The sequence below is a fragment of the Syngnathoides biaculeatus genome, chromosome 4, assembly GCF_019802595.1.
Source record: "Syngnathoides biaculeatus isolate LvHL_M chromosome 4, ASM1980259v1, whole genome shotgun sequence".
NCBI lineage: Eukaryota > Metazoa > Chordata > Actinopteri > Syngnathiformes > Syngnathidae > Syngnathoides > Syngnathoides biaculeatus.
The window spans coordinates 14,592,540-14,610,213 of record NC_084643.1 but is presented as its reverse complement, the minus strand read 5'-3'; the positions used below and the strand labels follow the sequence as shown (position 1 = coordinate 14,610,213).

General features: G+C 39.6%; 1 protein-coding gene across 14 annotated transcripts in view; it reads right to left on the bottom strand.

The window, feature by feature from the left end:
* The window catches only part of LOC133499991 (ubiquinol-cytochrome-c reductase complex assembly factor 3-like), a 124,706-nt gene that overhangs the window by 14,180 nt on the left and 92,852 nt on the right, over nucleotides 1-17,674 (bottom strand). For 7 of the 14 annotated variants that reach the window (XM_061818494.1, XM_061818493.1, XM_061818492.1 and 4 more), the window contains 3 exons: nucleotides 15,570-15,677; nucleotides 12,465-13,006; nucleotides 4,890-4,995 (listed from right to left, as the gene is read on the bottom strand). In XM_061818494.1, the coding sequence (XP_061674478.1) occupies nucleotides 4,890-4,995; nucleotides 12,465-13,006; nucleotides 15,570-15,677 (756 nt within the window). The other 7 variants (XM_061818505.1, XM_061818489.1, XM_061818490.1 and 4 more) reach the window with 6 other exon arrangements.

Sequence of the window (17,674 nt, the reverse complement as noted above, 5' to 3'; positions counted from 1 at the left end):
CAGTTGTAGTCATTACAAATAACTGGTAGCAGTGATGAAAAATCCTCCATAAATTTTCTATTGTATCTTGCAGGTGTATAATTTAATAAAAAAAAAAACATTCAAAAGAGCTAAAATTGACCAGTATAATTTCTTTACCCTGAAATAACTTAGATATAGCTTTTTCCCCTGTTCGACAGTTGTTCATAAAATGAAAATTTCCTGGTGTTTTTATAGGGCCATGGACATACCGATAAACAGTCTAAAATAGATATTGTAATGAAAAACACATAACATTATTCACTTCAATGTCAATACGAAAAAATAAATATGAGCGGAGAGCGGGTCATCCATGTGCAAAGTCTCACTCGACATCCAAGTGGTAGCCATATTACCTGCAACATCATCAGCAGACATCACACTGGGACATACACTATTGAAAACACGTAGTAGCACCTGCTATGAGAGAGGAACAACAGATTTTCTGATTTTTGTGACGCCCCTTCTGACAGGGAAGAAGGAAGAAAAGAACATCTCACAATTGAGTGAAGTGACCGGGCCAACATTACCCTATCGTTTCGATCCATATTTAGTTGATATGTGGATCACTTCTAACTAACAACAGACTCCCCAACAGTATGTATGACAGTATGTAGCGTACTCAGCCGCAAGCGACGACAACACCGTAAAGCAGCCCGGCTCGGCGCCGCGATGATCCACCCCGGCCGAAGCCGTGATGGGCAGACGTGGCACCGAAACTGTGATCGGCAGATGTGGCACGCCAAAGCCGTGATGGGCAGACGTGACGCCGATGCGCACATCAACACATTTAGCACCCTTGACTTACGTACGCAGATCTTTTGTTACGTTCTGAGAGGATTATGTCCCCCTACCAACTATTTTTTTTTTTAGTAGCTCTACACACACCTACCTGTCATTTGGAACCCACAAAGTTCTCATCCTTTGCACCTGTGCAATCCATTTTTCACGATGAACCGGGTCTTTTGGAAACACGAAGAGTAAATCCATCCTCCCGAGTTTTCGAACAATATCCAGCTATACAAAGAGCCGGCATTTTGGCTAACACGAAGGAACAAAGACCTATCTTCCTGCAGGTAAAACTGGTATAAACACACGAGGCCGCCTGAGTGGGCTCCTGCTGATAACGTCACTTCCTGCTTCTTCTCCAAAACAAATCCCTCGAGAGGATTTTCAAAATGTCAAAATCATGTTGCGTGGTGAAAAAACAGATGGGTGTATTTGATGGGTGCATTTCAGCTCCCTTTTTTTTTTTTTAATTAAAAACATACTAAAAATCATGCTTTTCCTGTCATTGGCTGTTTAAAATGCTATTACAGCAACTTCCTGTGAACCATGTTTCATTTAATAAAAAAAATCCAATCATAGGTTGTATTGATGTCACTGATCAACACTGATTTATGACTTTTATAATTAATCTATGTGAAATATGTTTTTTTATTTTAAATTTCTACCACTACACAAGTGTTTTTGACATTACATAATACTGAGTGGGCACACCCATCCATCAATTTTCTACACTGCTTATCCTCACTAGGATTGCAGGCCTGCTGGAGCCTATCCCAGCTGTCTTTGGGCAAGAGAAGGGATACACCTTGAACTGGTCGCCAGCCAATTGCAGGGCAGATCTAAACAACCATTCACACCCAGACCCAAACCTATGGGCAAGTTAAAGTTTTCAATTAACTTGCCATGCATGTTTTTGGGACGTGGGAGGAAAACAGTACACAAAGAAAACCCACGCAGGCCTGGGGAGAATATACAAATTCCTCACAGGCGATAAGACTGTGAGGCGGCTGTGCTACCATCCACCGTCACGCTTGTAGATGTTCAAGGAATATTAAATGTACATATAAAAAATACAACCACATATCACATCATTTGATAATTCAACAGCACATGGAAAATGAGTATACACCAAAGGATTATCCTTTTGACATATTAACTTAAACCTCACAATTCTGAGGTGACGGGTTCAATCCCAGAACCGCCTATGTAGAGTTTGCATGTTCTACCCATGCCTGCATGGGTTTTCTCTGGGCACTCCGGTTTCCTCCCACATCCCAAAAACATGCAACATTAATTGGACACTCTAAATTGCCCCTAGGTGTGATTGTGAGTAAGGCTGTTTGTCTCTATGTGCCCTGCAATTGGCTGGCAACCAGTTCAGGGTGTACCCTCTCTTCTGACCATTGACAGCTGAGATAGGCTCCAGCGCTCCCTGCAACCCTCATGAGGACAAGCGGAAAAAGAAAATGGATGGATGGATTTTGTAATTGTGATTCTTTTCAGCAAAATTATCTAGAGGTATATTCTTTAGGATTTCTTTCATGGTAATGGTTTAAAACTATTATTTTAAGTGTATGACAACAGGCAAACTACCCTACTAATTCAAAAATTTAACATGCTGTAGTAAAATAGAGCTGATACAAAACGGCGACATACCCTGTTCAAATGCCAAGATTTTGTAATATAAAAGATGAGACGACGATAAATTAAAAAAAAATCCATTGATAATGTGATCTATAACTTTGTACTACTCGATTAAAATAAATCTAAAGGATAACTAAAACTAAGTGGAATCATGGGGTTGGACAAGTGTGCACACTGTTTTGTCTCCACTACATGCATCTACAACATCTTGAGACATCACCAGAAACCTAAAACTTGTAGGCAAATGTGTCTTCCAAGTTGATAATGACCCACACCACACTGCAAAAAGTGTTAAAAAGTGGCTTGATGATAAAGTCAATATTTTGGAGAGATCATCACAAAGCCCTGATCTGAATCCCAATTAAAATTTGTAAGCAAAACTGAATAGGTGTGTGCAAGAAGAAAAGCGACAAACCTGATCCAGTGTAGGAATAATTGTGAATACAATTATCAGACATCTGCTTCCAATAAAGAAATGCTTTGCTCTGCTCTAGATAATGTGGCAGATGCTTAGCAGGAGATAACACAAGAACATATAATCATCAGAACTGTTACAACTAGGAGCACCTGTTGTCTGTAAAAGAAATGACTACAATACATGTACTCAGCAATCTTCCATACACATGCACACACAGACGAGACCAAACAAGTACACTTTCTTTCCAACTATGTTTTGCTACCCCATCTCCTTTTTGTAACATCCACGTAAATAAGGGGCGTTTGAAACCAAATAGATGTACTGTGGGGAGGATAATCAGAGTGCAGTGGGAAATTGTGTGAGACTGTTCCCTGTCCTATCTCCTCGCGAGCTGTCAAACTTGAACTGGTATCTTTACTTCCTTTCTCGTCCTGTTCAATGAATGTCTAATTGGTAAACCTGACACCCAGTTGCATCAGTTCTGTCAGGAGGAATGGGGGGGATGACAGCTGACCACTGTCAGAGGTTTGTGGAAGGTTATCCAAAACGTTTCACCCAAGTCAAGGAAATATGACTCAATACAAAGGAAATGTATGTCATCTTTTGACCTCAATGAAAATCATATAATGTTCTCTAAGAAATTATTATTGTGGTATTTCACAAAATGTAATAATTTTGCTGATCCTGACTCACCTGAAACAGGAGGGATTTTGTCTGATTTGACTTCAGACAATGAGATAAAAAAATCCAATATGTTTTTGCTCAGTATATATGAACTTCTGGCTTTAAATGTACCTTTTGGATTTATGGCCGAAAAGTTCAACCTTTCTTTTGTCTGGCCATAACAAAATCTTAGAAACATATGTGCTTGCTTGAACAAAAAAAAAAAACAACAAACACAAACAAAAAAAAAAAAGGCTTCAGTGAAGCATGTTGGTTCTTTTTTTTTCCCTAGATGAAATTGGCTTCTTAATCAAGGTGGAGTTCAAAATAGCAGTCAGTGTTAAAACTGACAGGATTCTGTTAGAAAACAGAAAATATCATAAAAGCCTGCGAGAACTTCTAAACTGTATTTTGAGTACATCAGAGGCACTTTAGAAGGTGGCACACAGGCTCACTCTCATTTTTATATTATTCGTGTAATAAGATTCTGAATTTGATTATTTCTGGAGAGACACATCCCAGCTATGAGTGAGTGCACATTTGTGCAAACGTTTCATTTTTTTATTTTTATGTGAGAAAAGAAAATAAGTGCTGTACAGGTTATAAATCATTGATGGAAAGTTTAGCAATTATTAATAATTCCTACAATCAGAGAAACAGGTCATTTTTCTTGGGGTGTTTAGACATTTTATATCGACAGTATCTCAAAAGATCTCACATAAGAAATCAAAATGTTTGTTCCTCTTCATTAATAGTTCAGTTAATTTACCAGCCTACAGGGGCAGCCATTGTTAACATTATGATGGCTCAAGAGCAATAAGTAGAGGCAGGCAGTGTATCTGATCCGCTTAACTTTACTTTTTGTTGCATTTTAACTCAACCAGTCAGGATCATCATTGTCGTCATTATTATCATTACGTGACAACGGAGCTTGTGGACATCCCTTCAGGCTCTGTGGAAAAAACAAACGGTAATCTGACCTCTGTAAAAAAATATTTACTAACTAACAAAACTGCAAACAGAAAGGGCTCTATTTTTGTGACTAGTGTAAATCCAGGACTGCACCTGGATAACTCTGCAAGGAGGTGTTCTAGAGTCGGTGCTAATTTAGTGGCCCTGAATAGCGCATTTAAAATCCACTTGTGTGGGTGTCACCACAACTGACTTTAATCGAGTACAATAGAAGCAGCTACTCCCATTCCCCCAAAAGAGCACAAAACTCAATACTGTGTGATCACTATGCATAACTAAATTTTCTTGAATTCAGAGTCACATCTATAACTCATGAAGACAGCTACAACAGCATCAAAGGAAAAAAAGGAAAGAAAATAGATGACAGACTTCTGTAGCTCCTTACCAGCTCATCCTTCTTTTCATCCAAAACTGGACGTGAAGCAGATTTGCAAATGCTGCTGTTTTGAAAAACGCTCTCTCCGTTTTTCATTAGAGAATCCCCAGACAGACTGAGAACAAAAACATGCAGACAGTTTGATAAGTTCATATAGTGCAATTAAAAACAGTGATTAGTCTTCTGACAAACATAAACAAAGATACAAGCATATAAAAAAATACAAACCCGAGCAAACATGTACAGTAGTGTTCAAAATAATAGCAGTCCAATGTGACAACTCAGATCAATCCACATTTAATATATTTTTGTATTAGTACATGTCAAACAAGTTATCAGTAGGTGCAGTAGATTCTCAGAAAACCAACAAAACCCAGCATTGATGATATGCACACTCTTAAGGTTGTGCAATTGGGCAATTTTTTGAAAGGGGTGCGTTAAAAAAATAGCGGTGTGCCGTTGACTTCACAAACTCAAAACTATTTTGAACAGACTTTTTCCCCCCTAGAATTTACCACTCCTTTGAATCGCTAAACTAGTTGTATGACCACTGTTTTTATTTTTTTATTTATTTATAATTGCTTCACATTTATGTGGCAAGGAGTCAACCAACTTGAAGCACCTTTCGGCTTGTTATTCCACTCCAAGATTCCTTCACGACATTCCATAATTCATTCACGTCTTGGTTCTGCCTCAGAAACAGCATTTTTTATGTCAACCCACAAGTTCTCAATTGGATTAAGGTCCGGTGATTGGGCTGGCCACTCCATGACATTAGCTTTGTTGGCTTGGAATGAAGACTTTCCATGTTTACGCGCTTGCGGTCATTGTCTTGTTGAAACACCCATTTCAAGGGCATATCCTCTTCTCAATAAGGCTAAATGACCTCTTCAAGTATTTTGAAATATGCAAACCAATGCATAATCCCTGGTATGTGATAACTAGGCCCAACACCATAGCAGGAGAAACATGGCCATATCATGATGCTTGCACCACCATGCTTCACTGTCGTCACTTGTGGTTTTCTGGGAATCAACTGCATCTACTGGCAACTTGTTTGACGTGTAGCAGTAAAAAAATAGATTGAAAATGTGGCTTCATTTGGTTAGTCACATTGCACTGCTATTATTTGAACACTAGTACACAAACTGTCACGGTGTCTATCTGATAAAACCAATTGAACTAGGTCGAGAACCCAACATGAAATCAGATAAGAAAGGCTCACAGATAGGGTTGGGAATTGTTTGAATTTGAGTGATTCTGGTGCCAAATTCATTTCCTCATTTCGATTCCAGTTTGAAATTATTCTCAATTTTAATTATTTTCAGGAGGTCTGTCAAAAAAGTTTAAATGGTTTAAATAACGGATCTCCAAATTATGAACATTCATTTTCTCATTATTATTTTCTTATTTAGCGATGAAAGTAGACTTTTGTGAAAATTCCTGAAAATACAATTGCGACCACTAGGGGGGTCTGGGGAAATTTTTGAAAAAATTGATGGCTGTGGTGCATTCTGGCGATATCTGTGAACAAAATTCAGACAAAAATTTAAAGTAAAATTTCCAAGTCCTGACCAAAAAAAAAAATTGGGCAGAAGTTCGCCAGGAGCCAAGCCCAGAATTTTTTTGCCCCCCATGCCCCTATCACTGGATAGCACAAAATCACGTGTCATTAAAATATGCTTAAAACATGCCATCTTATCTCAAGACAAATGAATTAAGTGAACTATTCAGTAAAAAGACATTATACATATTATAGTATCGATATAGAATATACCCGAAAATATATCCTAGAATTTCTACACCGTACAGCAAAACATGTCAAAGAAGTTGATCTGTATTAATTACAATTAACGTTTAAGTCTCAAACTTCTTACGTCGCGCTGTACTGATACCCTCGATCACATTGCTCACTATCTTAGATATAGATTTAGTAATACTAATAGTATAATCAGTTGTCTTTAATATTTTGATGTGTATATACACACACACACACACACACCACACACACACACACACACGCAGTCACTCACATTTGGAAAAATGCACGGGTGTGGTCAGTCATGATCGCAGATAAAGTTGCGCGTGTGATTAGGGATGGCCTTAGAATAACTTACTGGATTAATACAACTGTAAATTAAAAATAAAATAAACATAACTAAATTAGAAAACTAAAATTTAAAACTCAGAAAAGATTTCCAATTTCAACTGATATTAGTAGAACATGATATAAAATGGTATTTAAAATTTTTCATCAATAAAAATTCTTGATCTGAAACTATCTGAAGAAAAGTTAAATGCACTGGGCCGTCAAGGAATAAACACTACACCCGGTCTATACCCGGATCGCGGGACTGCCGTAAATAGGAGGCCGGCTTGCGAGAAAGCGCCTTTATGTGCATGCGCTCGATGTATTGGTCACACCTGAATCAAGCGACGAGGTGGATGACAGTCTAACGTGTTTTTTTTTTGGGATACCGTCACACTGCCTCGCGATCGATGCAATGAGAACCCCTAGTGTAAAGATGGCTCATGATATTGATGACTTTTGACGTAAATGCGCTCGCATTATGTGACGCAGTTATGAACATGCGCTTTCGTACATGCTCCGTACGGTTAACTTGCATTTCCTGTTTCCGGGTGAATAGCGGTTGTTTTGGAGCAGGTTTGTTTAGTTAACAACGTTTATGAAATAAACACGTAAATTAATTACCAATAATGTAATGATTCAAGACTACACAAAACAAGCGACGTCTTGAGAGAATGCGAGGGGAGGGGCGTTACTGTTCCTAGTGTTAGTGCCTCAACGTGGGTACACTCGTGAAAGCAAAACAGCGAACTTAAACGCATGTCCGTTTAATGTTGTCAACTCATATCCGGATTAATTTTAGGCAATTTTCCCTCAATTTTCCGTAACAATTTTCATAAAAATTTAAAAATTCAGAATTCCATGAAAATCCGGACGACTTTCATCACTGTAGAGAGGAGGATGCACGAGATAGGCTTAAATGGAAACCGATGACGCGCTGTAGCGACCCCTAACGGGACAAGCCAAAAGAATAAGAAGACAAGCAAACATGGTAAAGCAGCATTTAGCTATTACACTGCAAAAAAATTGAAAAAGTTGCCAACATAGGTGACGTTAGCTTCAAGTGTGTTTTCATGTCCAGATTAAAAACTTCATGCCTTTTGTAGAACTTCCACTTTTCTGTGATATTTCTTGCACTAAAAGCGGTTTTAATTTTACTTTTTCAAATGTTTGTATGTACTTGGATGCTTTTAATCATGTAAAGCGCATTGAATTACCTTGTGCATGAAATTCGGTATAGCCCAGGTGTCAAACTCAAGCGTGCCACACGATTTTATGTGGCCCGCCAAGGCAAAGTTAGTGTGTCAAATCCTCGATTCTTGTGAAAATCTGGAGCAAAATTTCGAACTCTCATGTGTCATAAATTATTATTTTGAAATTTCACAAGTATTTTTTTTTAACTAAACTTGAACAATAGTTGAAAAACCATTACCCTTCCAGAACTAGTTCATAAACTTTGTGTGTAAATATAATGACGTGATTAAATATTTTTATGGTTTCACAGTAATAATGGCCCTCTGAGGGAAACTACAATGTGGCCGGAGAATGAAATAAGTTTGACACCCCTGCGCTATATAAATAAATTTGCTTAGCATGCCGCATCATGAAGAAGGGTCACTAGCAATCTGTGAATCTGTGTAGACTAAAATTAACCTTTGACTCGGGGTTCTATATAAGCAGGATCAATATCAAACCTATGAACTAAAAGGCAGTGTGTGCATGTGTGTGTGGAACTAACCCAATTGACTTAATATTCATTAGTTAATGTTTAAGGCTTAAATTCAATTTAATGTTTTTCTTGAACTTTAAGAAAAAAATAAAAATTGATTTTATAGTATTAAAATATTTGTGACTGATTTATGATGTTAAATGTCCTATTTGAATATGCAAGTTTTAACCCTTGGCTTGTTTTACCCCACCGACCAGGTAGGGTCAAGGTGTGGGGCAGTAGCTTTCACAGCGACACTCAAACTTCCCTCTCCCCAGCCAATTCATTCAGCTCTTCCGGGGGGTTCCCGAGGCGTTCTAAATGCAGCCAGGTGAAATAGTCTTTCCATAGTCTCCTCTCGGTGGGACATGCCTGGAACACATCATCAGGGAGGTGTCCAGAAGGGACACTAATCAAATGCCCTAGCCACCGCATCCAGCTCCTTTCAATGTGGAGGAGCAGAGGCTCTATTTCTCATCCTCTCTCTAAGGGAGAGCCAGACACTCCCAATCTCAATCTCACCAATCCCTGGGGCCTTGCCACCAAGGAACTTTTTAATCACCTCAGTGAATTCAAACCCAGAGATAGGAGAACCCACCTCAGAGTCCCCAGACTCAGCATCCTTGTGGGAAGGCCTGTCGGTAGAGTTGAGACTTTTGAAGTGTTTTCCCACAGACTCCCAAGATCCCAAATCGAGATCAGCACCATCCTATCCCCACTTTACATACTGTTGATGGGGGACTGCTTCCCCCTACTGAAATACCAGATGGTGGACCAGAATTTCACAGCTGCCATTTTCCATGGCCTTACCCAACTGCTCCCATGCCCAAGTTTTTTGCTTCAGCGACCAGCACATCTGCAATCCACTTGACCAGAAAGTACCCAAAAGCTGCATCAGGAAGCCCATTTGCCAACAAGTACAAAGAAGACTGTTTCAACTTGAGAGCATCATTCAGCACAGGTGTCCACCAAGAGGTTCAAGAATTGCCACCACAACAGCCACCAACTAACTTTATGACCAGAGCTCCGGGCACCCGCTTCAGCAATGGAGGTGCGAAACATGGCTACTTGAAGTCATTATACCCTCACCTTACCCACGAACCGGGTGAAGCTTTACCGGAGGGAGTTGAAACTCCTTCTGATATGCAAGTTCAATGAGACAACCACAAAGTTTATCATCGAACTACGGCCTCGGGTGTCCTGTACCAAGTGCACATATAGACATCTTTACACTTGAACATGGTGCTCATTGTGGACAATCTGTGATAAGCAAAGAAGTCCAGTAGCAGAACACCGCTTGGTTATGGTGGTGGTTGTGTTGATGGGGGGGTGCTCCTAATTATGGCCTTCCATCCTTCACTGTTATTGGCCAAGTGAGCGTTGAAGTGTCCCAGCAGAATGATGGAGTCCCCAGTGGGTGCGCTCTCCAGCATCACCTCCATTGACTTCCAAAAGGGTGGGTATTTTTGACTACTGTTTGGTGCACAGGCACAAACAACAGTTATGTCCCACCTGCTCACCAAAGGCGGAGGGAGGCTACCCTCTCGTCCACTGTGGTGAACCCCAATTTTACATGGGCCAAGCCGAGAGGCAATAAGTATGCCAACACCTGCTCAGCAGCTCTCACCATGGGCAAATCCAGAGGTGAAGAGTGTATAACCCCTCTCAAGGAGGACTTATATCAGAGCCCAAACTGTGCGTAAAGGCAAACATGACTATATCGAGTTGGAAGTTATGGATCTCATACACCAGCTTGGCCACCGGCGAGCTCACATTGCAGATGAACCCTTTGGCCCTTGCAAGACGTGGTGAGCACAAGGGAAGGGGGACCCATGTTGTTGGCAGACTGTAGAAATTTAAATTGGAAATTGAAATTTTTAAGTTTGAACGTTTCGAGGAAAAGCGAAATGTGAGTCCCAGTCCCAATCAGTTCTTCATTCCTGACGCTCAACCCTGCTCAAGTATGATTGTAAAATAAAAGAGGAGGAGAGAAGTAAACATCACAGAATCACATTAAAGCAGGTCCATGAAGAAGTGATTTAAAAGAAGTCACTGATTTTGCATACCTCATCTTAACTCCTTGGGCAGGTTGTTCCAAAATCGAGTCACCATTTAACCTTGAATTTGGAACGACCAGAAGGCCCTGCCCAGATGTATTTGAGCCTGTGGTCTGGCTCATGAAAGTCAGGGGCGTGGTCATGACACTGGCTCGGTTACATCTGCTCCTGGGAGCAGCCGCCTCATCTGCGTCTCATTGGTTTTAATTATGTCATGCATTGAAGCCTCATGTGCCGTGTCTTAGATGGCCAGTTCGTTTCGTGAGTACACAGTCTTTTTCTGTGAGTTAGTTGTGCCTCATTGCGATGTCTCAGCATTCCGGTGCGTCATAGTAGTCATAGTCTTGTATCCAATATCACGTTTTTTTTTGCCTGTAAGTAACCTCACTTTGTTTCATGTTTTTTGGGCCTTGCCTTTTTGTCTCACGTTTTTGTGTTGTCGCCTTCTTGGACTGCCTTTGTGTGTACTGACCTCAGCCTAGAATTAAACTTTCCGTCTAAACCACCTCCTTGCTTTGAAGTGGATTTTGGACCAACCTCTTGCCTCTTGCCCCCGCCCGTGACAGTGCGGAGTTAATAGTTTGGTAATGTAGCTTGTACCCAAAACCTTGCACGTTTAAAAATTGTCATCAGTAAAAGCAATTCTAATACAAACTGAAAGTCAAAGCAATCGTGCCAAAGTTAGGGTTATGTGATATTTTCTGTTTCCATCACCACCTATATTCTGAACACACTGGAGGCGAGAAAATGGATTATGATTGCTAACAGAGAAAAGTTACAGTAATCGTGCCTGGAGAAAATATGAACTGATTAATTCTTGTCATTTTTGATTTGGGATATGATGCAGATGCAGAATATTCATGGTTGGACAACTTTAATGAGATGGGTTCTTGAGTTAAGATCGGAATCAAGTTTTGGGCTGAGTGTGAAATTATAGGAAAAAATACCTAGGCTGGATTTTATGATATGGGTGGAATTTTGCATTTTCAATAAAATTACTTCAGATTTGAAGTTACTGAATTGTAGAAACGGTGCACGGTGGAACAGCTGTAGAGTGTTGGCCTCACAGTTCTGAGGACTGGGGTTCAAATCCCGGCCCACCTGTGTGGAGTTTGCCTGTTCTCCCTGTGCTGCGTAGGTTTTCTCTGGGCACTGTGGTTTCCTCCCACATCCCAAAAACATGCATGAAATGTAGACTCTAAATTGCCCCTATGTGTGGTTGTGAGTGAGACTGTTGTCTGTCTCCGTGTACCCTGCGATTGGCTGGCAACCAGTTGATGGTGTACCCGGCCTCCTGCCCGATGACAGATGGAATTGGGTCAGGCAGTCCCACCACCCTTGTGAGGATAAGCGGTTCAGAAAATGGATAGATGGAGTTGTAGAAAGAGTTGCGCAATCTAGCAGCTGATGCCAGAAAGGAAGGCAATGTTTCAAAGTAGCTATGATTCTTGGGTCCCCTGTTCTTAGTGAAAGATGTGCGTGTTGTTGTCATAGCAGTGAAAGGAAACTTTATGGTGTTGAATTATTTGGCAACAGGGCAGCATGTTCAGATCAAGAGATGTACTGTAAATTTTCTGGTTTATTTACATTTTGTTCAAGATGCTCTGTGGCTTAGAAACGCTTTGATTGTACACTCAAAATTATAAATCTATCTCAAGATTTGCAAGCAATACATCAAAATCCACACACGGTACAAGAGAAATATTAGAACCTCCTAAGCAAACGCCCACCTTTGATCTTTAACCTGAATGAGTGGAACTTCATTTGGTGGGAGAGGTGGCTTGACTGGGGGTCCAAAAGATTTCTGAAAGTCAGGATCCATTTCTCCTGAATTTTCTGTATTTTCAATTCTTGTTATGACACTTTCATGAGGTCCAGCCTCTGAATTTGCAGCTTCACAGGTGTCATCTCCTGGCTGCTCCAGCTTCTTATGAGATCCTGACGCTGTCATGTGTGTAGTTTCTAATGCTTTGGAATGGAAATGTTCCTTTAAAACAGAAAACTCTTCCTGCATTACAGCTCCATTCTGATTAATTTGGTCCTCACCACTGTAGTGATGGTCCTGTTTTGTCTCACAAAGAACCATTAACTGTTTGCTGACTCCACTCTCTTTGCGAAAGCCACTCTCTTTATTCACAAGGAACACGTTATATGTTTTCATATCTTTTTGTTTCAAATCCCCTCTGTCTGCTTGTGCTTCTTGATCTGCCAAATCTTCCTGCTTAATTGTTGTCAGACAGTCTTTGCCATGGAGGTGAAGCAAAGTTACACTCTGGAAACAGAATATTAATGAGCCACATGAATAGTCACAGACACTATAAAATAGTATGTATTATGATTCACAACTGCAAACAGCAAAGGGTGATGTAGGATGTTTATGATTGACCAAGCGTGGCTATCACCCTAAATCCCATCAACGTTACGTCTGCAACATCTTTACCTGTTCACTTCTGTTGGGAGCTGCATGCAATGGAAAAACTCTGCTTAAAATTCAATTATCATCATATCATTATCATTAACATTTAAGCTACAGGTTCAGTGAAAAAGTATTCACCCCCTTCCTGATTTCAGTTTTTTTCAGGCGGGGTTGGAGGATATCACATACACAAAGGTTTCAAATCATGGAACAAAATTTAACATCACTCAGAGACAACCCAAGGAAATACAAAATGCATTTTTCAAATAACAATTCAATTTATTTAGGCACAAAAAAAAAAATAAAAATGTTTCGGACCCTCTGTGAAAATGCAATTACTCCCTTCAGTCACAGTCACCGTGACTAACCAAATATTTTGGAAAGGTGAGTTCAATTTCACAAGCCATTACAGAAATCCCTCTCTACATTGCGTTTCAGCTATTGTGGTTTCAGTGCATCGCATTTTTTTCATACCCCCCACCAAAAAAAAAAAAAAAATTCCAGATATGGTTTTTTGAACTGATTGGGTGCATCATTAAAGCTCCACGCAGCAACTCTCTTTCTCCCTCCCTCTCGCCATTTTTTATATATGTGCGTGACAATGGCCCAGTGACTGAGGAAGAGGAGGGGGTGTATTCTTGTAATTTTTGTCTCAAGTATGCAAAGTATAAATGCTGTACTGTTGATTAAACATTCTGGTACCCACACAGCAGCTCCAGCAGAAGTCTCCGAGTGATGAATCGTAACTATAAAATAATTATACATAAACAACATAGGTGTTTTATAAATCATATTTATAATATAAATGTTTAATACGCTATTATATTTATAAGGTTTTATAATTAAAGATTTAACTAAATACCTCTGTCTCAAATATGCAAAGTACAAATATTGTTTACATAATTTAACCGTTCTTGTACCCACAAACATAGATCCCCGCTACTTTGCATTTTTTTCAATTTTCGCGGGTGGGTCTGGTCATAATTACAGTAACTGCGAAAAACGAGAGATTACTGTACTTGTTGAATCAAGAATTTACTTTAATAGAATGTCAGAGAATGTGATGTAGGAAATGAGATCTCAAGAATCATGCTTCAATCCAAAGAAATTAAAGAAGAAATAAGAAAAAAAGTGATTGAAATCCATCTGTAAAAAGTTACAAAACCATTTCCGAGGCTTTGGGGCTCCAGCGAACCTCTATCAGAGCCATTATCGACAAATGGAGAAAACTGGGAACAGTGGCAAGCCTTCCTCGGAGTGAACAACCAACTACATTTACTCCAAAGGTGTGACGACCACTCATCTAGGTCACAAAAGAACCTCGAACAACATCTACAGACTTCTGGGCCTTGCTGGCCTCAGTTCAGGTCAGTGTTCAAAACTCTAACATAAGAAAGAATCTATCAAAAAATGGCACCCATGGGAGAGTTCCCACGCGAAAACTCCTGCTGTCAACAAATGTCTTACATTTGTCAAAAAAACATCTTCACGATCCTCAAGACTTTTGGAGAAAAAATTTGTGGACTGACGAGTCAAAATTGTATTTTTTGAGAGGTGTACATCTGGTGCAAAAACGGCACACCATTTGATAAAAATAATGTTATGACAACAGTGAATCATGATGGTAGAGTGTGATGGTCTGGGGATGCTTTTCTGCTTCAGCGCCAGGACAACTTCCTGCGATTGATGGAGCAATAAATTTTGCTGTGTACCAGAAAATCCTGCAGGAGAATGTCCGGCCCTCAGTTCGTGCCCTCCAGCAATGCCTCAAAAAAAAATAAGGATTTGGAGTGGCCAAGTTAAATTGGATTTAAATCCAATTGAGATGGTGTGGTGTGACCTTTAACAGTCAGTCCATACTGTAAAATCCTACAATATGGCAGCTTTGAAACAATTCTGCAAAGAGTGGGACAAAATTGCTCCAGAGCGATGTGAAAGACTCAAATGCTTGATTTCAGTTATTGCTGCAAAGGGTGGCACAACCCATTAATAGGTTCGGGGAGCAATTACTTTTTCAGAGCGGGTCAGAAAGGTTTGTATTTTTTTTTTTTTTTGCCTTAATTGAAGGCTAATTATTTGAATTGAATTGCTTAATTGAATTGTCATTTGAAAACTGGATTTTGCATTTCATTGGGTTGTCTCAGTGATTTTAAAAATGGTTTGATGATTTGAAAACTTTGTGTGTAATAGATCTGAAAAAAAAACAGGAAGTGTGGCAAATACTTTTTCACAGCACGGTACTCTATGAAATTCACTGCTGCAAATTTGAAATCCACAATCCTTCTGCCAGCACATAATAAAGGTCTTGTCAGAGAGAACAAAGATGGACATACAGCATAAAGTTCAATCTCTTTGTACAGTGGTATAATAAATCATAAATTAATCCGTACATTTGCATTTCCTTTCATCTTTCACTTACCTTAATGGTATTTACAACCACACCAAGCACAGTATGGCCACTGTAAGATTCATTGAGGTCAAACTCTCCTCGTAATGAATGAAACACACCATTCATCACGCGCTTAACCTAAAGTATCAGAAGGAAGTCTTGTCATCTTTAGTCAGAAAATGTCCAAATTAAACATTGTTCTTAAAACTATGGAAAAAGACAAATACAAGAAATAGGTGAACCTCAAAGAATTAATAAAATAGGACACTGTAACAAAGTTATTTGACATTTGATCTCAGCTACTTTAGCCATCTGTGTCAGATATTTGAAATTTGCTTTTTCAACAGATGCATCCATGCATCAAAAGGAACAACCCACGTGATCCATACTTTCAAAGTAAAACCAACTCAGAAATAGCAGAAATTGTGGACGGGCCCCAGGTCCATTGTCTGATGAGTCAACCACAACAAACTGGAGGGAGGGGTCTGGGTGTCTCAGCCTGGGGAAATTAGTGAAAAGTTCTTTCAAACGTTTAAAGGCTTGAGATATAACTGGGGTCCAATGCAATGGGGAGCTAGTTGAGGTAAGACTGGTGAGAGGAACGGATTTATCTGCGGTAATGTTTGCAAAGCCAAGGAATCGTTGCAGCTCCTTACGGGTGGAGGTAATGGGCTGGTTGACGACTGCATGGATCTTAGTTGGGTCTTATTGGAGTTGTCCCTTGGCAATGTTGTATCCCAGGAGGCGTACAGTGGAGAGTGGTAACCCTCATCTAGACAATAATCAAGTCCCCACAGAGGGAGGTCTAGATGCAATGAGTCACAAATATAGGTTTCCATAGAACACCATTCAGGATGGGATAGGTTAACGAGACGAGTGGAGGGCAGAGAGACTCCAGGAAGGGGGTCAATGGCCCAGTCATAAGGGCAATGGGTGGGGAGAGAGAGAGCCAGATCCTTATGGAAAACCGTAGCGATGTCATGGTATATGATGACATCTACACCAGGTTGGACACGAAAGAAGAAGAGAAAAGGTTCTTGACAGATTGGCCAGAGAGAGGGATAGAGATGGGAAGGAATAATTTTGTCTCATCTGACCACAAAACTTTTTCCCATAACTCCTCTGTATCATCCCAATGGTCATTGGCAAAGTTAAGACAGGCCTCGACGTGCTGGTTTAAGCAGGGGAACCTTCCGTGCCATGCATGATTGAGAGATGAAAGTGGAATTTTTGAAAAAATGGATGACTGTGGTGCAGTCTGGCGATATCTGTGAACAAAATTCAGACAAAAATTGAAAGAAAAATTTCCACGTCCTGAACAAAAAAAAAAATTGGGCAGAAGTTCCTCAAGGGCCAAGCCCAGAATTTTTTTGCCCCCCCATCCCCCTATCACTGGATAGCACAAAATCACATTTGTCATGAAAATATGCCATCTTATCTCATGACAAATGAATTAAGTGAACTATTCAGTAAAAAGACATCTAAAATTGTCCTTTTTCCCACATTATACATATTATAGAATAGACAGAATATACACAAAAGTATATCCTAGAATTTCTACATCGTACAGCAAAACATGTTAAAGATGTTGATCTGTAGTAATTACTATTAACGTTTAAGTCTTAAACTTCTTATGTCGCGTTGTACTGATACACTCGACCACATTGCTCACTATCTTAGATATAGATCTAGTAATACTAATTGTATAATCAGTTACCTTTAATATATACACACACACACACACACACACACACACCACACACACACACACACACACACACATTTGAAAAATGTATGGGTGTGGTCAGTCATGCTCACAGATAAAGTTGCATGTGTGATTAGGGATGGCCTTAAAATAACATACTGGATTATTATAATATAACTGTAAATTAAAAATAAAAAACAAATACATAACTAAAATAGAAAAAAAATTAAAACTCAGAAATGATAATTTCCAATTTCAACTGATATTAGTAGAACATGATATAAAACGGTATTTAAAATTTTTTATCAATAAAAATTCTTGATCTGAAACTATCTGAAGAAAAGTTAAATGCACTGGGCCGTCAAGGAATAAACACTATACCCGATCTATACCCGGATCGCGGGACTGCCGTAAATAGGAGGCCGGCTTG